Genomic DNA, 18,785 nt, shown 5'->3' on the forward strand with positions numbered 1-18,785 from the left:
CTGTATCTCAGCTGCTCCTCCTCTTTTGATTATCCCCTCATACCTCTTTTCCCTCCCTCCCTCCCCCCTCCTCCTTCTCTCGGGGATGTAATGCTTCCAAAAAAAGGTTATCCGTTGGACCAGCTGTTGTCACTGTATGAGTCCGTTTCCAAATCTTCCTCCTCTTCAGTGGTCACAAGAGTTTATATCCCATCAGAAATGTGTTTGATACCTGAAAAGGAACAGATTTATTGATAAATATTTCATTATTAGGATCAGTCATTCCTGACGCCTGTCACGTCTCTCAGGACGATCTGTCAATCAGTTGGTTGCCATGGCAGCAACAGCGGACCCCTGCTTCTCATCCTTCTCCTCCAGCATCTGGATGCCTCCACAGCTGACATCAGAGGCCTTCCGATCTGTGATTTGCTGTGCTGGTGGTTGCCCCGGACTACTGCGCCCTGGACTACTGCGCCCCGGACTACGTTGACCCGGACTACTGCCCCCGGAGGCGATGGCTTCGTCTCGCTGTGTGGGCTGGGTTAGAGTGGCAGACTCCGGCTCCATGCACAGTGTCACCTCCTCGTCCTGTTCAGGGGACAGAGCAGGGGGCTTGGTCAGGGGGTGACACTTACAGAGCATTCAGATAGAAATGTTTAGAGTATAACAGATACTGCATGATTCTCTAACCACAGAGAGGAGAAAGCATGGGTTTATTAATGAGTTCAGATAGAAATGTCTCCCTGTCATATATTAAAGCATCAAGGATGTACATCTCTGCACTGATATGAACTCAGGGCCCAGTTTTCAAAAATGATCTATCTGGATTACGCCTATCGGATAGGATTAAATGCATAGAAATATAATTAATAGAATGGACAAATCATTGTTTTGAATGGGGACTCCCATTCTATTGATTTTATTTCTATGCATTTAATTCTATCCGATAGGCAAATTCCAGATAGATCATTTTTGAAAAACTGGGCCCTGATGACCCTGTGACCTGATATGACCTCACCTTCAGCTCCTCCTCCTCCTCCTCCTCCTGCTGCTCCAGCAGAGGGGAGTGTTCTGTCCCCGCCCCCTCGTCCCCAGACGGAACACTCAGAGCCGCCTCCACCACCGCTGCCACGCCTATGTTGTACCCTCCAATATCCGCGTGATAGGACTCCGTCTGCCCCGCCCCCCACAGGTCCACCAATGGGGCGTGGGTGGCAGGGGCCAGGCTGTGGATGGTGCTGTTGGGTGTGGCTTGCAACGAGTGGTTGGCGCTGTGCAGCCTTTGCTCCAGAGACTGTGGAGAGAAGGACGAGACAATGAGGAGCCGTATGTAGGTAAAGGTTCCCTCTAACCACTGATACAGGATCAGATATTTGTTTATCCCGCCTAATGGTAAAGACTCTGGAAATATGATCCTAAATCTGTGGTTAAGGGATGTTTCTTCCTTTAAGCATAATGTTGGATTGAAAGGGACAGGGTAATTGTGTTGTACTAAGAAGGGAGATACAATAATGTAGTGCTGAATCTCTGACGACATTACCATATCAAAGGCCGAATTCAGTATTCTTTTCTCGATCAAAATACCCCAGAGAAAAAGGAGAAAACCCCATTAAAAATCTAAATATCAGACGCCTGACTACGCCATGAATGAATATTGCCTATCTATGGAAATTGATTGTTATTGCTTTCCTCTCATATTAGACCGTTGTTTTTCCTCACCTGTTGTTGCTGATACAGGAGCTGCTGTTGCTGGTAGTGCTGTATCTGTTGCAGCTGCTGCAGCTGCTGGAGCTGACTCTGCTGCTGTAGGTTGAACTGCTGCTGCTGTTGCTGCTGCTGCTGCTGCAACACGTTCCCATCATACCCATCACAGGAAGTCCCGCCCTGCTGCATCACGTAGGAGCCAGCAGCAGGAGAGGCCACTCCGGAGGGCTCGTTGCTGATTGGCTCCCAGGCGTCGGAGGAGGAGAGGCAGTAGAGGCCCTGGGCGACATAGGTGTTGGGCCACATGTCTGCAGAAGAGTGGTGCAATATCTGGTCTGAGAGGATAAAAAGAATGAGAAAATAGAAGAGTGAAGAGGTGGGATAAGCGGTTGGTTGTCCTTGACGGATGCACTACATTGGACCTCATGGACATCAAACTGCAAAAAAAATTACAATTCTGACATCAGCCTTTTTTCAGAAAGAGGAAACCTCGAGAGGAATCATGTGATATCCCTGAGGGACACCCCAACCCTCTCAGACCCAAATGTATCCTTGAGCTAATGACTTTACTTGAGCGATCCCCAGACAGACCCCAAGTGTAGCTACACCGAGTAGGCTAATACATCAGCATTATGACTGTATAGCCATTGGGGAGTCTGTCTGCCCTGCATTAAAATGACCTATAATTCAGCCAATAACATGGCTGATATGAATAAGGGTGAGTCGTGGTAGTTTTTGCCATCTCAAATTCCAATCAGTTTTTTTTAACGGATGAACAAGGCGACTAATATCCCCCACTGACTGATAACAACATTAAAACTTTTGAGGTATTGCGGCCATTTTGTGCGAAGGAGGAAAATAAATGGGGGAATATATCAGTGTCACGCCCTGGCTCTGGGGACTCTTAAATGTTGAGCCAGGGTGTGGATTTTCTATGTTTAGTTTTCTATGTTTTTGTTCTAGATCGTTTAGTTCTATGTTGGCCAGGGTGGTTCCAAATCAGAGGCAGCTGTAGCTCGTTGTCTCTGATTGGGGACCATACTTAGGCAGCCTGTTGGCACCAGTTAGTTTGTGGGATCTTGATCCGTAAAGGTTTGTTGTGTTATAACCTCAGGACTTCACGTATCGTTTGTTTGTTGTTTTTGTCGTTAAGTACGTTAAATAAAATTATGTACGCTTATCACGCTGCGCCTTGGTTCCACGAGTCTTCCTGTAACGATCGTGACAGAAGATCCCACCTAAAGAGGACCAAGCAGCGTGTCCAGGTACAGACAGCCTGGACTTGGGAGGAGATCCTGGACGGGAAGGGATCCTGGACTTGGGAAGAGATTCAGGCCGGAATGGATCGCCGTCCTTGGGAGGAGACTGTGGAGGCGCACTACAGAGAGGAGCAGCGGCAACGCAGAGGGTACCGGCCGAGGAGGAAGCCCGATAGACAGCCCCAAGAAAACATTTTGGGGGGGCTAAAAGGGTGGTTGGCGGAGCCTAGAGTTAGAGCAGAGCCAACTCCCCGTACTCAGGCTAGGAAGCGTGAGACTGGGCAGGAGTCCTGTACGTCCGGTGCTAGCACCACGCACGTGTCGTGCTAAGATGGGCATGCAGCCAGGACGGGGTGTGCCGGCTCAACGCTCGTGGCCTCCAGTACGCCTCCTCGGTCCCGTATGTCCTGCGCCAGTGCCACGTGCTGTAGCGCCAGTACGAGTGCACAGCCCTGTACGTCATGTGCTGATGCCTCACACATATTGTGTGGAAATAGGCATTCAGCCAGGACGGGTTGTGTCAGCTCTCCGCTCCAGACCTCCAGTCCGCCTCCACAGTCCGGCCCGGCCCGTTCCGGCTCCCCGCACCAAGCCAGTGGTGCGTGTTCCCAGTCCAGCCCGGCCTGTTCCTGCTCCCCGCACCAAGCCAGTGGTGCGTGTTCCCAGTCCAGCCCGGCCTGTTCCTGTCCCTCGCACCAAGCCAGTGGTGCGCGTCGCCAGCCCGGTCCGGCCTGTTCCTGCTCCCCGCACCAAGCCAGTGGTGCGCGTCGCCAGCCCGGTCCGGCCTGTTCCTGCTCCCCGCACCAAGCCAGTGGTGCGTGTCGTCAGCCCGGTCCGGCCCGTTCCTGCTCCCCGCACCAAGCCAGTGGTGCGCGTCGTCAGCCCGGTCCGGCCCGGCCCGTTCCTGCTCCCCGCACCAAGCCAGTGGTGCGTGTGTCCAGTCCGGCACGGCCCGTGCCTGTTCCACCGGTGCCTGGTGCACCGGTTAGCTGCTCCACTCCGGAGTCAGAGCAATCCGCTCCACCGGGGTCCGGTCCAACTCCAGTCAGCGGATCCACTCCGGAGCCAGAGCAATCCGCTCCACCGGTGTCCAGTCCAGCTCCGACCAGCGGCTCCAGTCCGGAGCCGGTAAGGTTTGGTCCACCGTCGTCGGGTCCAGCTCCAGTCAGCGGGGCCAGACCAGACCAGGGGCGCAACGGAGAGGTGGAGAAAAGGTGGTGGTCACGCCCGGAGCCGGATCCGCCTCTGAGGCGGAATGCCCACCCGGCCCCTACCCTCTTGTGTCTTGGGGGGGGGTACTGTCACGCCCTGGCTCTCGGGACTCTTAAATGTTGAGCCAGGGTGTGGATTTTCTATGTTTAGTTTTCTATGTTTTTGTTCTAGATCGTTTAGTTCTATGTTGGCCAGGGTGGTTCCCAATCAGAGGCAGCTGTAGCTCGTTGTCTCTGATTGGGGACCATACTTAGGCAGCCTGTTGGCACCAGTTAGTTTGTGGGATCTTGATCCGTAAAGGTTTGTTGTGTTATAACCTCAGGACTTCACGTATCGTTTGTTTGTTGTTTTTGTCGTTAAGTACGTTAAATAAAAGTATGTACGCTTATCACGCTGCGCCTTGGTCCGTGTCTTCAGTCAATGATCGTGACAATCAGTTTGTGTGTTGCCAATGCTATGGCTCGCCGTTATATATAAAAAGGCTGTCAAACACAAAATAATTAGGTAAATAACACTTATTCGTAGACACGTCTTTGGGACATTGTCCTAACAAGTTTCAGATAGCTGAATCTGCCAAAAGCGCTTCAAGGTGTGCTGAGTTGATATGTTGGTGCTAAGAGTCAGCGAGCATCATGCCGGCAACCTTACATTACATCACTTTAATAGACGTTTTATAGAACAGCGCCGGAGAAGATGGCTGCCGTTTTACAGCCCTCTAACCAACCCTCTAACCAATTGTACTATTATGTGTGTTTTTCCGCGTTATTTGTAATTTATTTTGTACATAATGTTTCTGCCATCGTCTCTTATAAACAAAAAGAGCTTCTGGATATCAGGACAGCAATTACTCACCTCACATTGGACGAAGATTTTTTCTTCAACGAGGCGGCCGCGAAGGATATCATACAGACACCCGACAAGGCCCAAATCCCCGTCATTCGCGTGAGGAAGAGACGGAGATATCGCGGACGCAGATCCGGATGCCTTGTAAGGATCCGACGGCGAGCGAGTAAACTGCCTCTTCCATCAATCCTATTAGCCAACGTTCAATCTTTTGAGAATAAAATGGACGATTTAAGATTACGGTTATCCTACCAACGGGACATTAAAAACTGTAATATCTTATGTTTCACTGAGTCGTGGCTGAACGACAACAATGATAACATTCAGCTAGCAGGCTATACGCTACATCGGCAGGACAGAACGGCTGACTCTGGTAAGACAAGGGGTGGCGGTCTGTGTATATTTGTAAACAACAGCTGGTGCACAAAATCAAATACTAAGGAAGTCTCGAGGTTTTGCTTGCCTGAGGTAGAGTATCTTATGATAAGCTGTAGACCACACTATTTACCAAGAGAGTTTTCATCTATATTTTTCATAGCTGTCTATTTACCACCACAAACCAATGCTGGCATTAAGATTGCACTGAATGAGTTGTACAAGGCCATTAATCAACAGGAAAACGCTCATCCAGATGCAGCGCTCCTAGTGGCCGGGGACTTTAATGCAGGGAAACTTAAATCCGTTCTACCTAATTTCTACCAGCATGTTAAATGTGCAACCAGAGGGAAAAAAACTCTAGACCACCTTTACTCCACACACAGAGACGCATACAAAGCTCTCCCTCGCCCTCCATTTGGCAAATCTGACCATAACTCTATCCTCCTGATTCCTGCTTATAAGCAAAAACTGAAGCAGGAAGCACCAGTGATTCGGTTAATAAAAAAGTGGTCAGATGACGCAGATGCTAAGCTACAGGACTGTTTTGCTAGCACAGACTGGAACATGTTCAGGGATTCTTCAGACAGCATTGAGGAGTACACCACATCAGTCACTGGCTTCATCAATAAGTGCATCGATGATGTCGTCCCCACAGTGACCGTACGTACATACCCCAACCAGAAGCCATGGATTACAGGAAACATCCGCACTGAGCTAAAGGGTAGAGCTGCCGCTTTCAAGGAACGGGACTCTAACCCGGACGCTTATAAGAAATCCCGCTATGACCTCCGACGAACCATCAAACAGGCAAAGAGTCAATACAGGTCTAAGATTGAATCATACTACACTGGCTCTGACGCTCGTCGGATGTGGCAGGGCTTGAAAACTATTACAGACTACAAAGGGAAGCACAGCCGCGAGCTGCCCAGTGACACAAGCCTACCAGACGAGCTAAACCACTTCTATGCTCGCTTCGAGGCAAGCAACACTGAAGCATGCATGAGAGCACCAGCTGTTCCGGATGACTATGTGATCACGCTCTCCGTAGCCGATGTGAGTAAGACTTTTAAGCAGGTCAACATTCACAAGGCCGCAGGGCCAGACGGATTACCAGGACGTGTACTCCGAGCATGTGCTGACCAACTGGCAAGTGTCTTCACTGACATTTTCAACATGTCCCTGACTGAGTCTGTAATACCAACATGTTTCAAGCAGACCACCATAGTCCCCGTGCCCAAGAACTCTAAGATAACCTGCCTAAATGACTACCGACCCGTAGCACTGACGTCTGTAGCCATGAGGTGCTTTGAAAGACTGGTCATGGCTCACATCAACAGCATAATCCCAGAAACCCTAGACCCACTCCAATTTGCATACCGCCCCAACAGATCCACAGATGATGCAATCTCTATCGCACTCCACACTGCCCTTTCCCACCTGGACAAGAGGAACACCTACGTGAGAATGCTATTCATTGACTACAGCTCAGCATTCAACACCATAGTGCCCTCTAAGCTCATCACTAAGCTAAGGATCCTGGGACTAAACACCTCCCTCTGCAACTGGATCCTGGACTTCCTGACGGGCCGCCCCCAGGTGGTAAGGGTAGGTAACAACACATCTGCCACACTGATCCTCAACACGGGGGCCCCACAGGGGTGCGTGCTCAGTCCCCTCCTGTACTCTCTGTTCACCCATGACTGCATGGCCAGGCACGACTCCAACACCATCATTAAGTTTGCCGACGACACAACAGTGGTAGGCCTGATCACCGACAACGATGAGACAGCCTATAGGGAGGAGGTCAGAGATCTGGCCGTGTGGTGCCAGGACAACAACCTCTCCCTCAACGTGACCAAGACAAAGGAGATGATTGTGGACTACAGGAAAAAAAAGAGGACTGAGCACGCCCCCATTCTCATCGACGGGGCTGTAGTGGAACAGGTTGAGAGCTTCAAGTTCCTTGGTGTCCACATCACCAACGAACTATCATGGTCCAAACACACCAAGACAGTCGTGAAGAGGGCACGACAAAGCCTATTCCCCCTCAGGAGACTAAAAAGATTTGGCATGGGTCCTCAGATCCTCAAAAAATTCTACAGCTGCACCATCGAGAGCATCCTGACTGGTTGCATCACCGCCTGGTATGGCAACTGCTTGGCCTCCGACCGCAAGGCACTACAGAGGGTAGTGCGTACGGCCCAGTACATCACTGGGGCAAAGCTTCCTGCCATCCAGGACCTCTATACCAGGCAGTGTCAGAGGAAGGCCCTCAAAATTGTCAAAGACTCCAGCCACCCTAGTCATAGACTGTTCTCTCTGCTACCGCACGGCAAGCGGTACCGGAGTGCCAAGTCTAGGTCCAAAAGACTTCTCAACAGCTTCTACCCCCAAGCCATAAGACTCCTGAACAGCTAATCATGGCTACCCGGACTATTTGCACTGCCCCCCCACCCCATCCTTTTTACGCTGCTGCTACTCTGTTAAGTATTTATGCATAGTCACTTTAACTTTACCCACATGTACATATTACCTCAACTACCTCAACTAGCCGGTGCCCCCGCACATTGACTCTGCAACGGTACCCCCCTGTATATATAGCCTCCCTACTGTCACTTATTTTACTTCTGCTCTTTTTTTCTCAACTTTTTTTGTTGTTGTTTTATTCTTACTTTTTTTGTTTAAAATAAATGCACTGTTGGTTAAGGGCTGTAAGTAAGCATTTCACTGTAATGTCTGCACCTGTTGTATTCGGCGCATGTGACCAATAAAATTTGATTTGATTTGATTTGATTTAATGATGACTCAAAACTGTGTAAAAATACATCCAGCGACAGCCAAATCGTTTTTACCACTAACAATAATTAAATAACTGAAGTTGTGATTAAACTAATGATCATCACACAGTCTCGAGGCCATTTGTTATCTCACAATAACAAACCACAGGGAGAAAACCACATTATGATTTCAACACGTCTCCATGTCTGAACGCCTCTTTGCATGAGAAGGAGAAATACAGGAGCACTGTAACGGACAACACAGTGATGTGGAATAATAATGGCCAAGTGTACTATTTATACAGTTGAAATCCCTGGTCTTGCATTCACCCAGGCTGTGTTTGCGAACCTGAAATGAGTACAGAGTTAACCCTCCAAGCTGAGATGGAATAAGATGCCTTTGTTACTGAGCAAAATGACGCATATTGTAGCCCACACACTACACTCCAGCTTTGCCTGATCTCAAGCCTATGCAAAAACGTGTTTGGCTGCAAATTTTAGACAAGGTTCCACAGTGCAGGATCCTATTTAGCTCCTTAAACTATCCCTTAAACTTTTTTGCCCTAGTTGATTGGTGCTACTGTAGTTTGTCAAGGTAGTCCCTTACCTCGACTGACTCATGCTCATTTAGAGGCCATATTTATAGTCCTTTACCTCAACTGACACATGGTTGTATAGAGGTCATATTTGTAGTCCCTTATCTCGGCTGATACATGCTGGTTTAAAGGCCATATTTGTAGTCCCTTATCTCGGCTGATACATGCTGGTTTAGAGGCCATATTTGTAGTCCCTTATCTTGACTGATACATGCTGGTTTAGAGGCCATATTTGTAGTCCCTTATCTCAGCTGATACATGCTGGTTTAAAGGCCATATTTGTAGTCCCTTATCTCGGCTGATACATGCTGGTTTAGAGGCCATATTTGTAGTCCCTTATCTTGGCTGATACATGCTGGTTTAGAGGCCATATTTGTAGTCCCTTACCTCGGCTGGTGATGCTCTCCTGGTTGACTTCGCTAAGGTGGGCCACACTGCCCTGGTTGGACCCTGACCTCAGGCTCTCTCCATCCATGGAGGTCCAGGCCATGAGCGTTGCCTGGGAGATGGCAAACTGCTGCAGGATACCTGGAGTTCAGAGGGTAAGTCACGGTCATTGTAACGTCTCAGTTGGCTGGTGCTTTCCCTCAGAGCCATAATGATTTAATATCTATGGCTATTTATAGAAAGATGTAATATCCAGATTTAATATCTATGGTTCTGCTATGCCTAAGCCAATGTTGACCAATTTGGCTGGTGTTATGCCATGCCAATTAGCTGACCTATAAACAGTCTTGTTATGATGTAGGGTTCAACACATGAGAACCCTTTTGCCCAAAGGCTTAATTTTGTGAGAGTTTTCTCTGAAAAACCCCCTGGTTGTATAAATCAGCATCAACCACTCCTATTGCTCCTGTCACCTCTCACAGTGACAAATTCCCTTCCCCCCTCTGACCTGCGGCGAAGCGAGCCTCCTTCTCCCCGTCGCTGAGGTCGCTGTAGGCGTCGCTCTCCAACCGTCTCTCCATCTCCTGCTCTGCCGTAGACTTGCGTGGGACGGAGACGCCCCCCGGGCCCACCACAGACATGTCCCAGTTCTGCCACTCGATCATGTGTGCCATCCGGCCCTGGGCCATGGACGTAGGCTTGGTCACCTTGTCCTTCATGGAGCGATTCACACCTGGGGGAGGGGGGGGGAGGGGGGAGAAATGAAGAGGGATGTAGGGATTGATGCGGGTATTGGGGAGGGTTAGAAGGGTGAAAGTAGATTAAGGGAGGGTTGGAGGAATATTAAGGGATTTAGACAAGGGGTGAATGTGGAGTTTGGGGGAGTTAGGAGACAGGCATCAGGTTGGAGAGAGATGGGGAAGGAAAGAGATTAGATATGTTATTATTCCACATTTAGGCCTGTCTTATCCTGTCACTATTTAGGGTGGTGCTGATAAGGGCCTCTGGATGAGCAGTTAAACGAACGGCTTAATGAACATGCTTTAGATTCATGGCTAACTGAATAGGGAGGTGACGCTGGTAAGGTAGATGAGATGACGCATGGAACCGAGGAGGATGATGGAGGACAGGGAGGAGGAAACAGATATGTCTGCTCTGGGAGAGGTGCATCATGGGACTGAGGAGGTTAATTGGGGTGAGATGGCCAGAGGGCAGTGAGTAATGAGAGGTTGGCTTGTTGATATGATAGCTTTCACACCTCTGCTAAGCTGCCTGCGCTGGATAAGCAAAAACCCCACTCCCCCTGCAGTGTCTGTTAAGCCATCCTCAGCTGATGCATATAGTACACTGCGGAAGACACTGTACTTTAGAAATCATGTTCCGCCATGACGGTCTGTATTCTGTCTGCTGTTTACATTATGGCTTTGCTCAGTAATTCATGTGTCCAAGTCAATATATGATGAGTTAGCAGTTCACTACATTCCAATACACTTCACTGCACTTTACAACTGTACAAAACTACTAACTGCACTGCACTGCACTGCGCAGTGCACAATGCACATTACACAGTTATACACACTGTAACACACAGACACAAACTCAGACTACACTCAGAGACAGTAGACACATTACACAGACACTAGAGTAGTTCAACGCTGCTTCACAACCACATAACAGACAAACAACTACACCTCCCACTCACCTCTTGTTAACTCAACAAGCCACATAACAATGTATTGTGGGTAGTGTATTTTTTCTATAGGGTTGTCGTTAGGTTTAAGTGTTATTCCATCAATGACTTGGGGGTCAGCCATTGACGAGGATTATCATTATGGAGAGAGGAAGTGAATCAGGGGAACCCACTCTGGGGCCATGTTGGCTCCAGCGCCTGTCCAAGCGGGAGCCGACATGGGGTCAGTTTACCAGTTACAGGACAGACACACACCTGACACACCTGTCAGTGAGGACTTAGCTAGAGCACCGATCCCGTAGTTATTGGAGTTGTTCCTCTTCAGACGAGGCAGGATGGACATGGTGTCTTCCATAGACAGCTAGAGGAACGAGGGAAGAGGATGATAGAGAGATGGAGGACGAGAGAGTGTGGAGAAAGGGATGGAGGAAGAAATGTTTGCCAGAGAAGCACACAGAGTTCAGAGTGAGGTGAGAGGAGAAGTTAGGTAGATATTGGGTTAATACAGCGTCAAAAAGCAACAATGTCATCATCTGACAAAAAATTGACATTTCCCATGGTCGTTGTTGGAACAACTTCCTGCTTGACTGTGCTGAAGTGCATTATGGGAAGTGTTGTTTTTTATCTGCAATCATTAAGAACATAGTGCACATTCACACTGGTTGATTGTTTGTTATGGTCACTACAGTGCACAGTGCACTACTACATTGAGAGAGAGTTAACGATACAGTATAGAGAGAGTTAGATGGGAGGGGGAGTGAGGGGACGAAGGTTACCTAAGGTGAGTTAAATCAAATAAATCAAAACAAATAGATAGAGAAATAAAGGTAGATGAAGGAATGATGTCACAACATTGAGAGAGAGTTAACGATACAGTATAGAGAGAGTTAGATGGGAGGGGGAGTGAGGGGACGAAGGTTACCTAAGGTGAGTTAAATCAAATAAATCAAAACAAATAGATAGAGAAATAAAGGTAGATGAAGGAATGATGTCACAACACTTACATTGATTCCTTCCCATGAAAATTCTGAACATCCATGCTGAAGGAGAAAAATAGGAGAGAGGGATGGGGAAAGAAGGAGCAGGGAAGAATAAGAGAGGAGGAACAAGAGAGAAGGAGAGAAAGACGTCCACGTGCATGGAGGAAGTGGGAGGAGACAAAGAGGAGGAGGAGAGAAGTGATAGTGACAGGGGTAGAGTAGTAGAACCAACATGCAGAATTAGAAAGAAGGATAGGAGAGGGAAAGAGGGAGAAGAACGCGGAGAGACAAATATTGGGTTTTCCCAGAAAGATAGAGGAGGAGAAGAGTCAAAGACCAGAAAGATAGAGGAGGAGAAGAGTCATAGACCAGAAAGATAGAGGAGGAGAAGAGTCAAAGACCAGAAAGATAGAGGAGGAGAAGAGTCATAGACCAGAAAGATAGAGGAGGAGAAGAGTCAAAGACCAGAAAGATAGAGGAGGAGAAGAGTCAAAGACCAGAAAGATAGAGGAGGAGAAGAGTCATAGACCAGAAAGATAGAGGAGGAGAAGAGTCATAGACCAGAAAGATAGAGGAGGAGAAGAGTCAAAGACCAGAAAGATAGAGGAGGAGAAGGGTCAAATACCAGAAAGAGAGGAGGAGAGGAGACAAAGCCCAGAGCGACAGAGAGAAGGGAGGGTTTAAAAGGCAGATCAGTTCCATAGTATAGCAGAGTGAATATGTTATGACAATGATTCTCTCTCTCCTCTCATTTCCTCCTCTGGTTACGTCTGCCACACCAAACACTGAACACTATCCAAGCCAGTTGGGGGGGGCTGATACAGAAGTGTCTGTGTGCAAGCGTGTAGGCGCGCGCGCGTGTGTGTGTATGTGTGAATGCGTGCACACGTTTTTATGTGTGTGTGTGTGTGTGTGTGAGTGCGTGCGTGCGTGCGTGCATGCAATCAGTGGGTGTGTGTGTGTACGTGCGTGTGTGTGTGCGTGTGTACGTGCGTCATGCGTGCGTGTGTGAGTGTGTGTGTGTGTGTGTGTTGTGACTGATGTAAGCTGGCTGATGGTAGTGGTGTCAGTGTCCTCTCTGGTGAGATCTGTGTCTGCAGACAGACAGACAGACAGACAGACATACATACAGAGGGCTGAGGAGGAGGCTATCAGAAGGGGGATGGTGACAGTCTAGATAAGCACCAGTGTCTCACACCACCTCTGAGTCCTGTATCAGCTGGATTGTCCCTGACAATACCATAGCCGGGGCCTTAGAACCAGCTGGACGCTACGGGTGCCATGTCTCCTTAAAGATGTGTTCAGTCTCCAGAAAACCTAGCTCTCATGTTCTCTCTCTCTGTTACGCTCTGTCTCTGTCTGTCTGTCTCTGTCTGTCTGTCTATCTGTCTGTCTCTCTCCTCTATCTCTGTCTTCTCTTTCTGTCTCTGTCTGTCTCTCTCTGTCTCTCTCCTCTCTCTCTCTCGCTTCTCTTTCTATCTCTGTCTGTCTCTGTCTGTCTCTCTCTGTCTCTCTCCTCTCTCTCTCTCTCGCTTCTCTTTCTATCTCTGTCTGTCTCTGTCTGTCTCTCTCTGTCTCTCTCCTCTCTCTCTCTCTCTTCTCTTTCTGTCTCTGTCTGTCTCTGTCTGTCTCTCTCCTCTCTCTCTCTCTTCTCTTTCTTTCTCTGTCTGTCTCTGTCTGTCTCTCTCTGTCTCTCTCTCTCTTCTCTTTCTGTCTCTGTCTGTCTCTCTCTGTCTCTCTCCTCTCTCTCTCTCTCTCTTCTCTTTCTGTCTCTGTCTGTCTCTCTCTGTCTCTCCCCTCTCTCTCTCTCTTCTCTTTCTATCTCTGTCTGTCTCCATCTGTCTCTCTCTGTCTCTCTCCTCTCTCTCTCTTCTCTGTCTGTCTCTGTCTGTCTCTGTCTGTCTCTCTCTGTCTCTCTCCTCTCTCTCTCTCTCTTCTCTGTCTGTCTCTGTCTGTCTCTCTCTGTCTCTCTCCTCTCTCTCTCTCTCTTCTCTGTCTGTCTCTCTGTCTCTCTCCTCACTCTCTCTCTCTTCTCTGTCTGTCTCTGTCTGTCTCTCTCCTCTCTCTCTCTCTTCTCTTTCTGTCTCTGTCTGTCTCTCTCGGTCTCTCTCCTCTCTCTCCCTCTCTTATCTTTCTGTCTCTGTCTGTCTCTCTCTGTCTCTCTCCTCTCTCTCTCTCTCTTCTCTGTCTGTCTCTCTGTCTCTCTCCTCACTCTCTCTCTCTTCTCTGTCTGTCTCTGTCTGTCTGTCTCTCTCCTCTCCCTCTCTTATCTTTCTGTCTCTGTCTGTCTCTCTCTGTCTCTCTCCTCTCTCTCTCTTCTCTTTCTGTCTCTGTCTGTCTCTCTCTGTCTCTCTCCTCTCTCTCTCTCTCTCTCTTCTCTTTTATTACATTTTGAAGCGCAAGTTTGTCAGGAGAAATACATAATCGATCCACAGTACAGTACATTCGGTGGGAAGATAAATACATCGTTTTTTTCTCAAGTTTAAATTTAAATGGTCCTCTTTCTCCTGCCACAAAATCATCCAAGAAGTGCTGAAGATCATTTTAGAAACAGTATCTCAAAGGAAGCAGAGGAGAGAAGAGAGGACTTGAAAGGAGAAGTGGAGTGGAAAGGATCTGAGAGGAGAGGAGTGAGGGATGGAGTGAGAGGAGTAGAGGTGGGTGATGCTCCTACTGCTCTACAGTGAGCCAGCACTGAGCCGTGACAGAGAAGCAGCAGACGTCATAGCAACAGCAACGAGCCAACCACATAGGTTGGTCCTCCTTCCAGCTACAGCCGCCATTTTGAGTGTAGTGAAAGTTATCAAACCAACAGCAACATGTGCGCTAGCTAGTTACTCTACAAGCAGACGCAGTAGCACTCATGGCTTCAGTAGTAGAGAGCTAATTTAGTCGTTGGTCACCATCTTGGATCAAGATCCCCATTCGTGGAATAGTGAGCACCCCACTGCTGGAGCCATTGGGAGTCACAGGGTGGCTGAGCTGTGTGAATAAAGAGTGATGGTTAAAGTCCTGAATGTCAGGCTTACCTGTTCCCCATCCTTTACTGGCACTCCATCTGCCACTAAAAGAGAGAGAGAGAGAGAGAGAGAGAGAGAGAGAGAGAGAGAGAGAGAGAGAGAGAGAGAGAGAGAGAGAGAGAGAGAGAGAGAGAGAGAGAGAGAGAGAGAGAGAGAGAGAGAGAATAAACGAGGAGATAGAGAGAGAGAGAGAGAGAGAGAGAGAGAGAGAGAGAGAGAGAGAGAGAGAGAGAGAGAGAGAGAGAGAGAGAGAGAGAGAGAGAGAGAGAGAGAGAGAGAGAGAGAGAGAGAGAGAGAGAGAGAGAGAAGAAGATGAGAGGTAAATCGTTAGAATTTGTTTTGGCAATGTAAATGTAAGTTCCTTTACACTGCCAATAGAGAGAGAGGGAGAAACATTGTCAGGGGGATGAGGTGTGACTTTGGCTGTAACACTAAACAGTCATAAAACAGTAGGCTAATCATTACTGTCTAACTGTGTTAGAGAGAAGAGCATCACTACACTGACGGACCACAGGACACTGCTACTCAACATGCACCCGCAAATACAATAACACACACAACCGGTTTATAAGGAGTCAATAAACAGTTAATAAACAACATCATACATAGAAGGTCCTGTGTATCCTTCCAGGGGTTGACAAAGGGACAGATGGAACCTGAAGTACATTTCCAGAATTATGTTGGATTAATGCATTTTATTATCCCTCCTCTTTTCCTGGCTGTCCAAATCCTAATTAAAACATAGGTTTAATTAGTGATACAGTGGTGGTAATGGAGTTTAAATACAGCAGCGGTCTCTGGGCGCTCGCTCTCTTTATCAGAGTCTATGGCCTTGTCTCCCCCTTTCTCTCTCTCTGGGGGGTTTGCTTCTCTGTGTGTCTCTGTCTGTCTGTCTGTCTGTCTGTCTGTCTGTCTGTCTGTCTGTCTGTCTGTCTGTCTGTCTGTCTGTCTGTCTCTCTGTGTGTGTGTGTGTGTATGTGTGTGTGTGTGTGTGTGTGTGTGTGTGTGTGTGTGTGTGTGTGTGTGTGTGTGTGTGTGTGGGTGTGTGTGTGTAATGCTGTATCTGTATCAGTAGACTGTGTTGGAGTATTGAATCAAACCAGTCAGTTATCTGTCTCTCTGAGGCACTAATACACTGAGCTACTTGATGTCCACTGACCCACTGGTAGAGTAATGTCAGCTTTACGGAGAGGACATTCCAACACGTTGCCTCCTCCTGTCTGTCTGCGCTGCCTGACTCCTCTACAAGGCTCACCTGCTTCCACCTGCTTACACCATTTACACCTATTCCATCTGGATAAATAAAGAGTTTCAGAGATTGAAGCTGACTGATCTGTCTGACCCCATAATGACCCTGTTAGTGTTTCCTGTAGTGTGAACTTTGACCCCCTGGCCTCCAGCCAGTCTGAGTGTCTCCCAGGCTGACCTTGTGGGGCTGAAACAGCTGAGGTGTGAGACACACAGTTAGTCAGCCAGCCAGACTGGATCTCTCTGTCTCTTTCTCTCTATGGGGCACAGAGCGTGTCCCAGGTTTCCTCTGTGTGGCTAAAAGACACAAACACACATAGACATGCCCACATAAACATGTACTAATACCCACACATAAACACACATCCCATATGAATACGGCATCACACACACACGCACACATCAGATCAGATAAGCGTCTTATTCTGAGAGGTCATATATTTAAAATCAGGCCAATATCCCTTGAACAACTGGATTTTAAAGCTATTTTTTGTCAGCTACAAGATGCAAGGAAAGCAAACCCACACAACAGCTACTCAACAGACATAATATTTTCTGATGGAGAGCAACTGCTGAAGCAATAACAAGGGAGCACATGACCAGAGCAGAGCAATGAGCCAGCTCTCTCCCCCATCCCCAGCTCTCTCCCCCATACCCAGCCCAGCTCTCTCCCCCATCCCCAGCTCTCTCCCCCATCCCCAGCCCAGCTCTCTCCCCATCCCCAGCCCAGCTCTCTCCCCCATACCCAGCCCAGCTCTCTCCCCCATCCCCAGCTCTCTCCCCCATACCCAGCCCAGCGCTCTCCCCCATCCCCAACCCAGCTCTCTCCCCCATACCCAGCTCAGCTCTCTCCCCCCATACACAGCCCAGCGCTCTCCCCCATCCCCAACCCAGCTCTCTCCCCATCCCCAACCCAGCTCTCTCCCCCATACCCAGCCCAGCTCTCTACCCCAGCCCCAGCTCTCTACCCCAGCCCCAGCTCTCTACCCCAGCCCCAGCTCTCTACCCCAGCCCAAGCTCTCTCCCCCAGCCCAAGCTCTCTACCCCAGCTCCAGCTCTCTACCCCAGCCCCAGCTCTCTTCCTCAATCCCAGCTCTCTCCCCCAGCCCCAGCTCTCTACCCCAGCCCATGCTCTCTCCCCCAACCCAAGCTCTCTTCCTCAACCCCAGCCACGGCACTCTGCTTCCTCTCCCACACATCAGTGTAACTTGGTTGAGTATAAGGTATCCTCTGAAATCCACTTTGATTGATTTGATCTTAACCAATACTCCTCATCGTTTTAATGCTTCTGGTATTTTTTTGCAAATGACATTAGTGATCACTGTGCTATTGCCTGTGTGAGAGATGTTAAAATTCCTAAGCGATCTCCACGTGTCATTACGAAAAGAAACTGGAAGCAGTTTGATATTCAAGGTTTTTTAAATGATGTATTTAGCATTGAATGGAATAGAATATAATTAATCCCTGATGTTGAATTAGACTTTTCTTACTTCCACTACGCATTCCAGGATGTATGCAATAGGCATGCCCCTTTCAAAAAATTCAGGATTAAGGGTGGAAAGAACCCTTGGTTTACTGATGAACTTACTAAAATCATAAGGGAACTAAATGCTATTTGGGCTAAAGCAAGAGGGTCTGGTTCGGCAGATGATTGGATGGCTTTTAAACGTCTTCGAAATCTGGGTGTGGCTATGACCCGAAAACTGAAAGCAGACCACTACCTTAAATCTACTTCGGAAGAAGATGGCTGCCGTTTTACAGCCCTCTAACCAATTGTACTATTATGTGTGTTTTTCCGCGTTATTTGTAATTTATTTTGTACATAATGTTTCTGCCATCATCTCTTATAACCAAAAAGAGCTTCTGGATATCAGGACAGCGATTACTCACCTCGTATTGGACGAAGATTTTTTCTTCAACGAGGCGGCCGCGAAGGATATCATACAGACACCCGACAAGGCCCAAATCCCCGTCATTCGCGTGAGGAAGAGAAGGAGATATCGCGGACGTAGATCGGGGTGCCTTGTAAGGATCCGACGGCGAGCGAGTAAACTGCCTCTTCCATCAATCCTATTAGCCAACGTTCAATCTTTTGAAAATAAAGTGGACGATTTAAGATTACGGTTATCCTACCAACGGGACATTAAAAACTGTAATATCTTATGTTTCACGGAGTCGTGGCTGAACGACGACAATGATAACATTCAGCTAGCAGGCTATACGCTACATCGGCAGGACAGAACGGCTGACTCTGGTAAGACAAGGGGTGGCGGTCTGTGTATATTTGTAAACAACAGCTGGTGCACAAAATCAAATACTAAGGAAGTCTCGAGGTTTTGCTCGCCTGAGGTAGAGTATCTTATGATAAGCTGTAGACCACACTATTTACCAAGAGAGTTTTCATCTATATTTTTCATAGCTGTCTATTTACCACCACAAACCAATGCTGGCATTAAGATTGCACTGAATGAGTTGTACAAGGCCATTAATCAACAGGAAAACGCTCATCCAGATGCAGCGCTCCTAGTGGCCGGGGACTTTAATGCAGGGAAACTTAAATCCGTTCTACCTAATTTCTACCAGCATGTTAAATGTGCAACCAGAGGGAAAAAAACTCTAGACCACCTTTACTCCACACACAGAGACGCATACAAAGCTCTCCCTCGCCCTCCATTTGGCAAATCTGACCATAACTCTATCCTCCTGATTCCT

The 18,785-nt window shown here is 48.2% G+C and overlaps 1 protein-coding gene across 1 annotated transcript in view; it reads right to left on the minus strand.

Annotated features, from left to right (window-relative positions):
- Positions 1-300: 300 nt before the first annotated feature.
- The window catches only part of LOC311107872 (uncharacterized protein), a gene marked incomplete at both ends in the record, with an annotated part of 36,041 nt that continues 17,556 nt past the window's right edge, over positions 301-18,785 (minus strand). Inside the window, 8 exons of the mRNA XM_084150450.1 lie at positions 301-609; positions 998-1,273; positions 1,699-2,018; positions 9,136-9,276; positions 9,644-9,868; positions 11,081-11,186; positions 11,830-11,865; positions 14,835-14,869. Coding sequence (XP_084006576.1) covers positions 301-609; positions 998-1,273; positions 1,699-2,018; positions 9,136-9,276; positions 9,644-9,868; positions 11,081-11,186; positions 11,830-11,865; positions 14,835-14,869 — 1,448 coding nt within the window. The remainder of the gene's footprint in view (positions 610-997; positions 1,274-1,698; positions 2,019-9,135; positions 9,277-9,643; positions 9,869-11,080; positions 11,187-11,829; positions 11,866-14,834; positions 14,870-18,785) is intronic.

This window comes from Coregonus lavaretus, assembly GCF_964263955.1.
Source record: "Coregonus lavaretus genome assembly, chromosome: 3".
Taxonomy (NCBI): Eukaryota; Metazoa; Chordata; class Actinopteri; order Salmoniformes; family Salmonidae; genus Coregonus; species Coregonus lavaretus.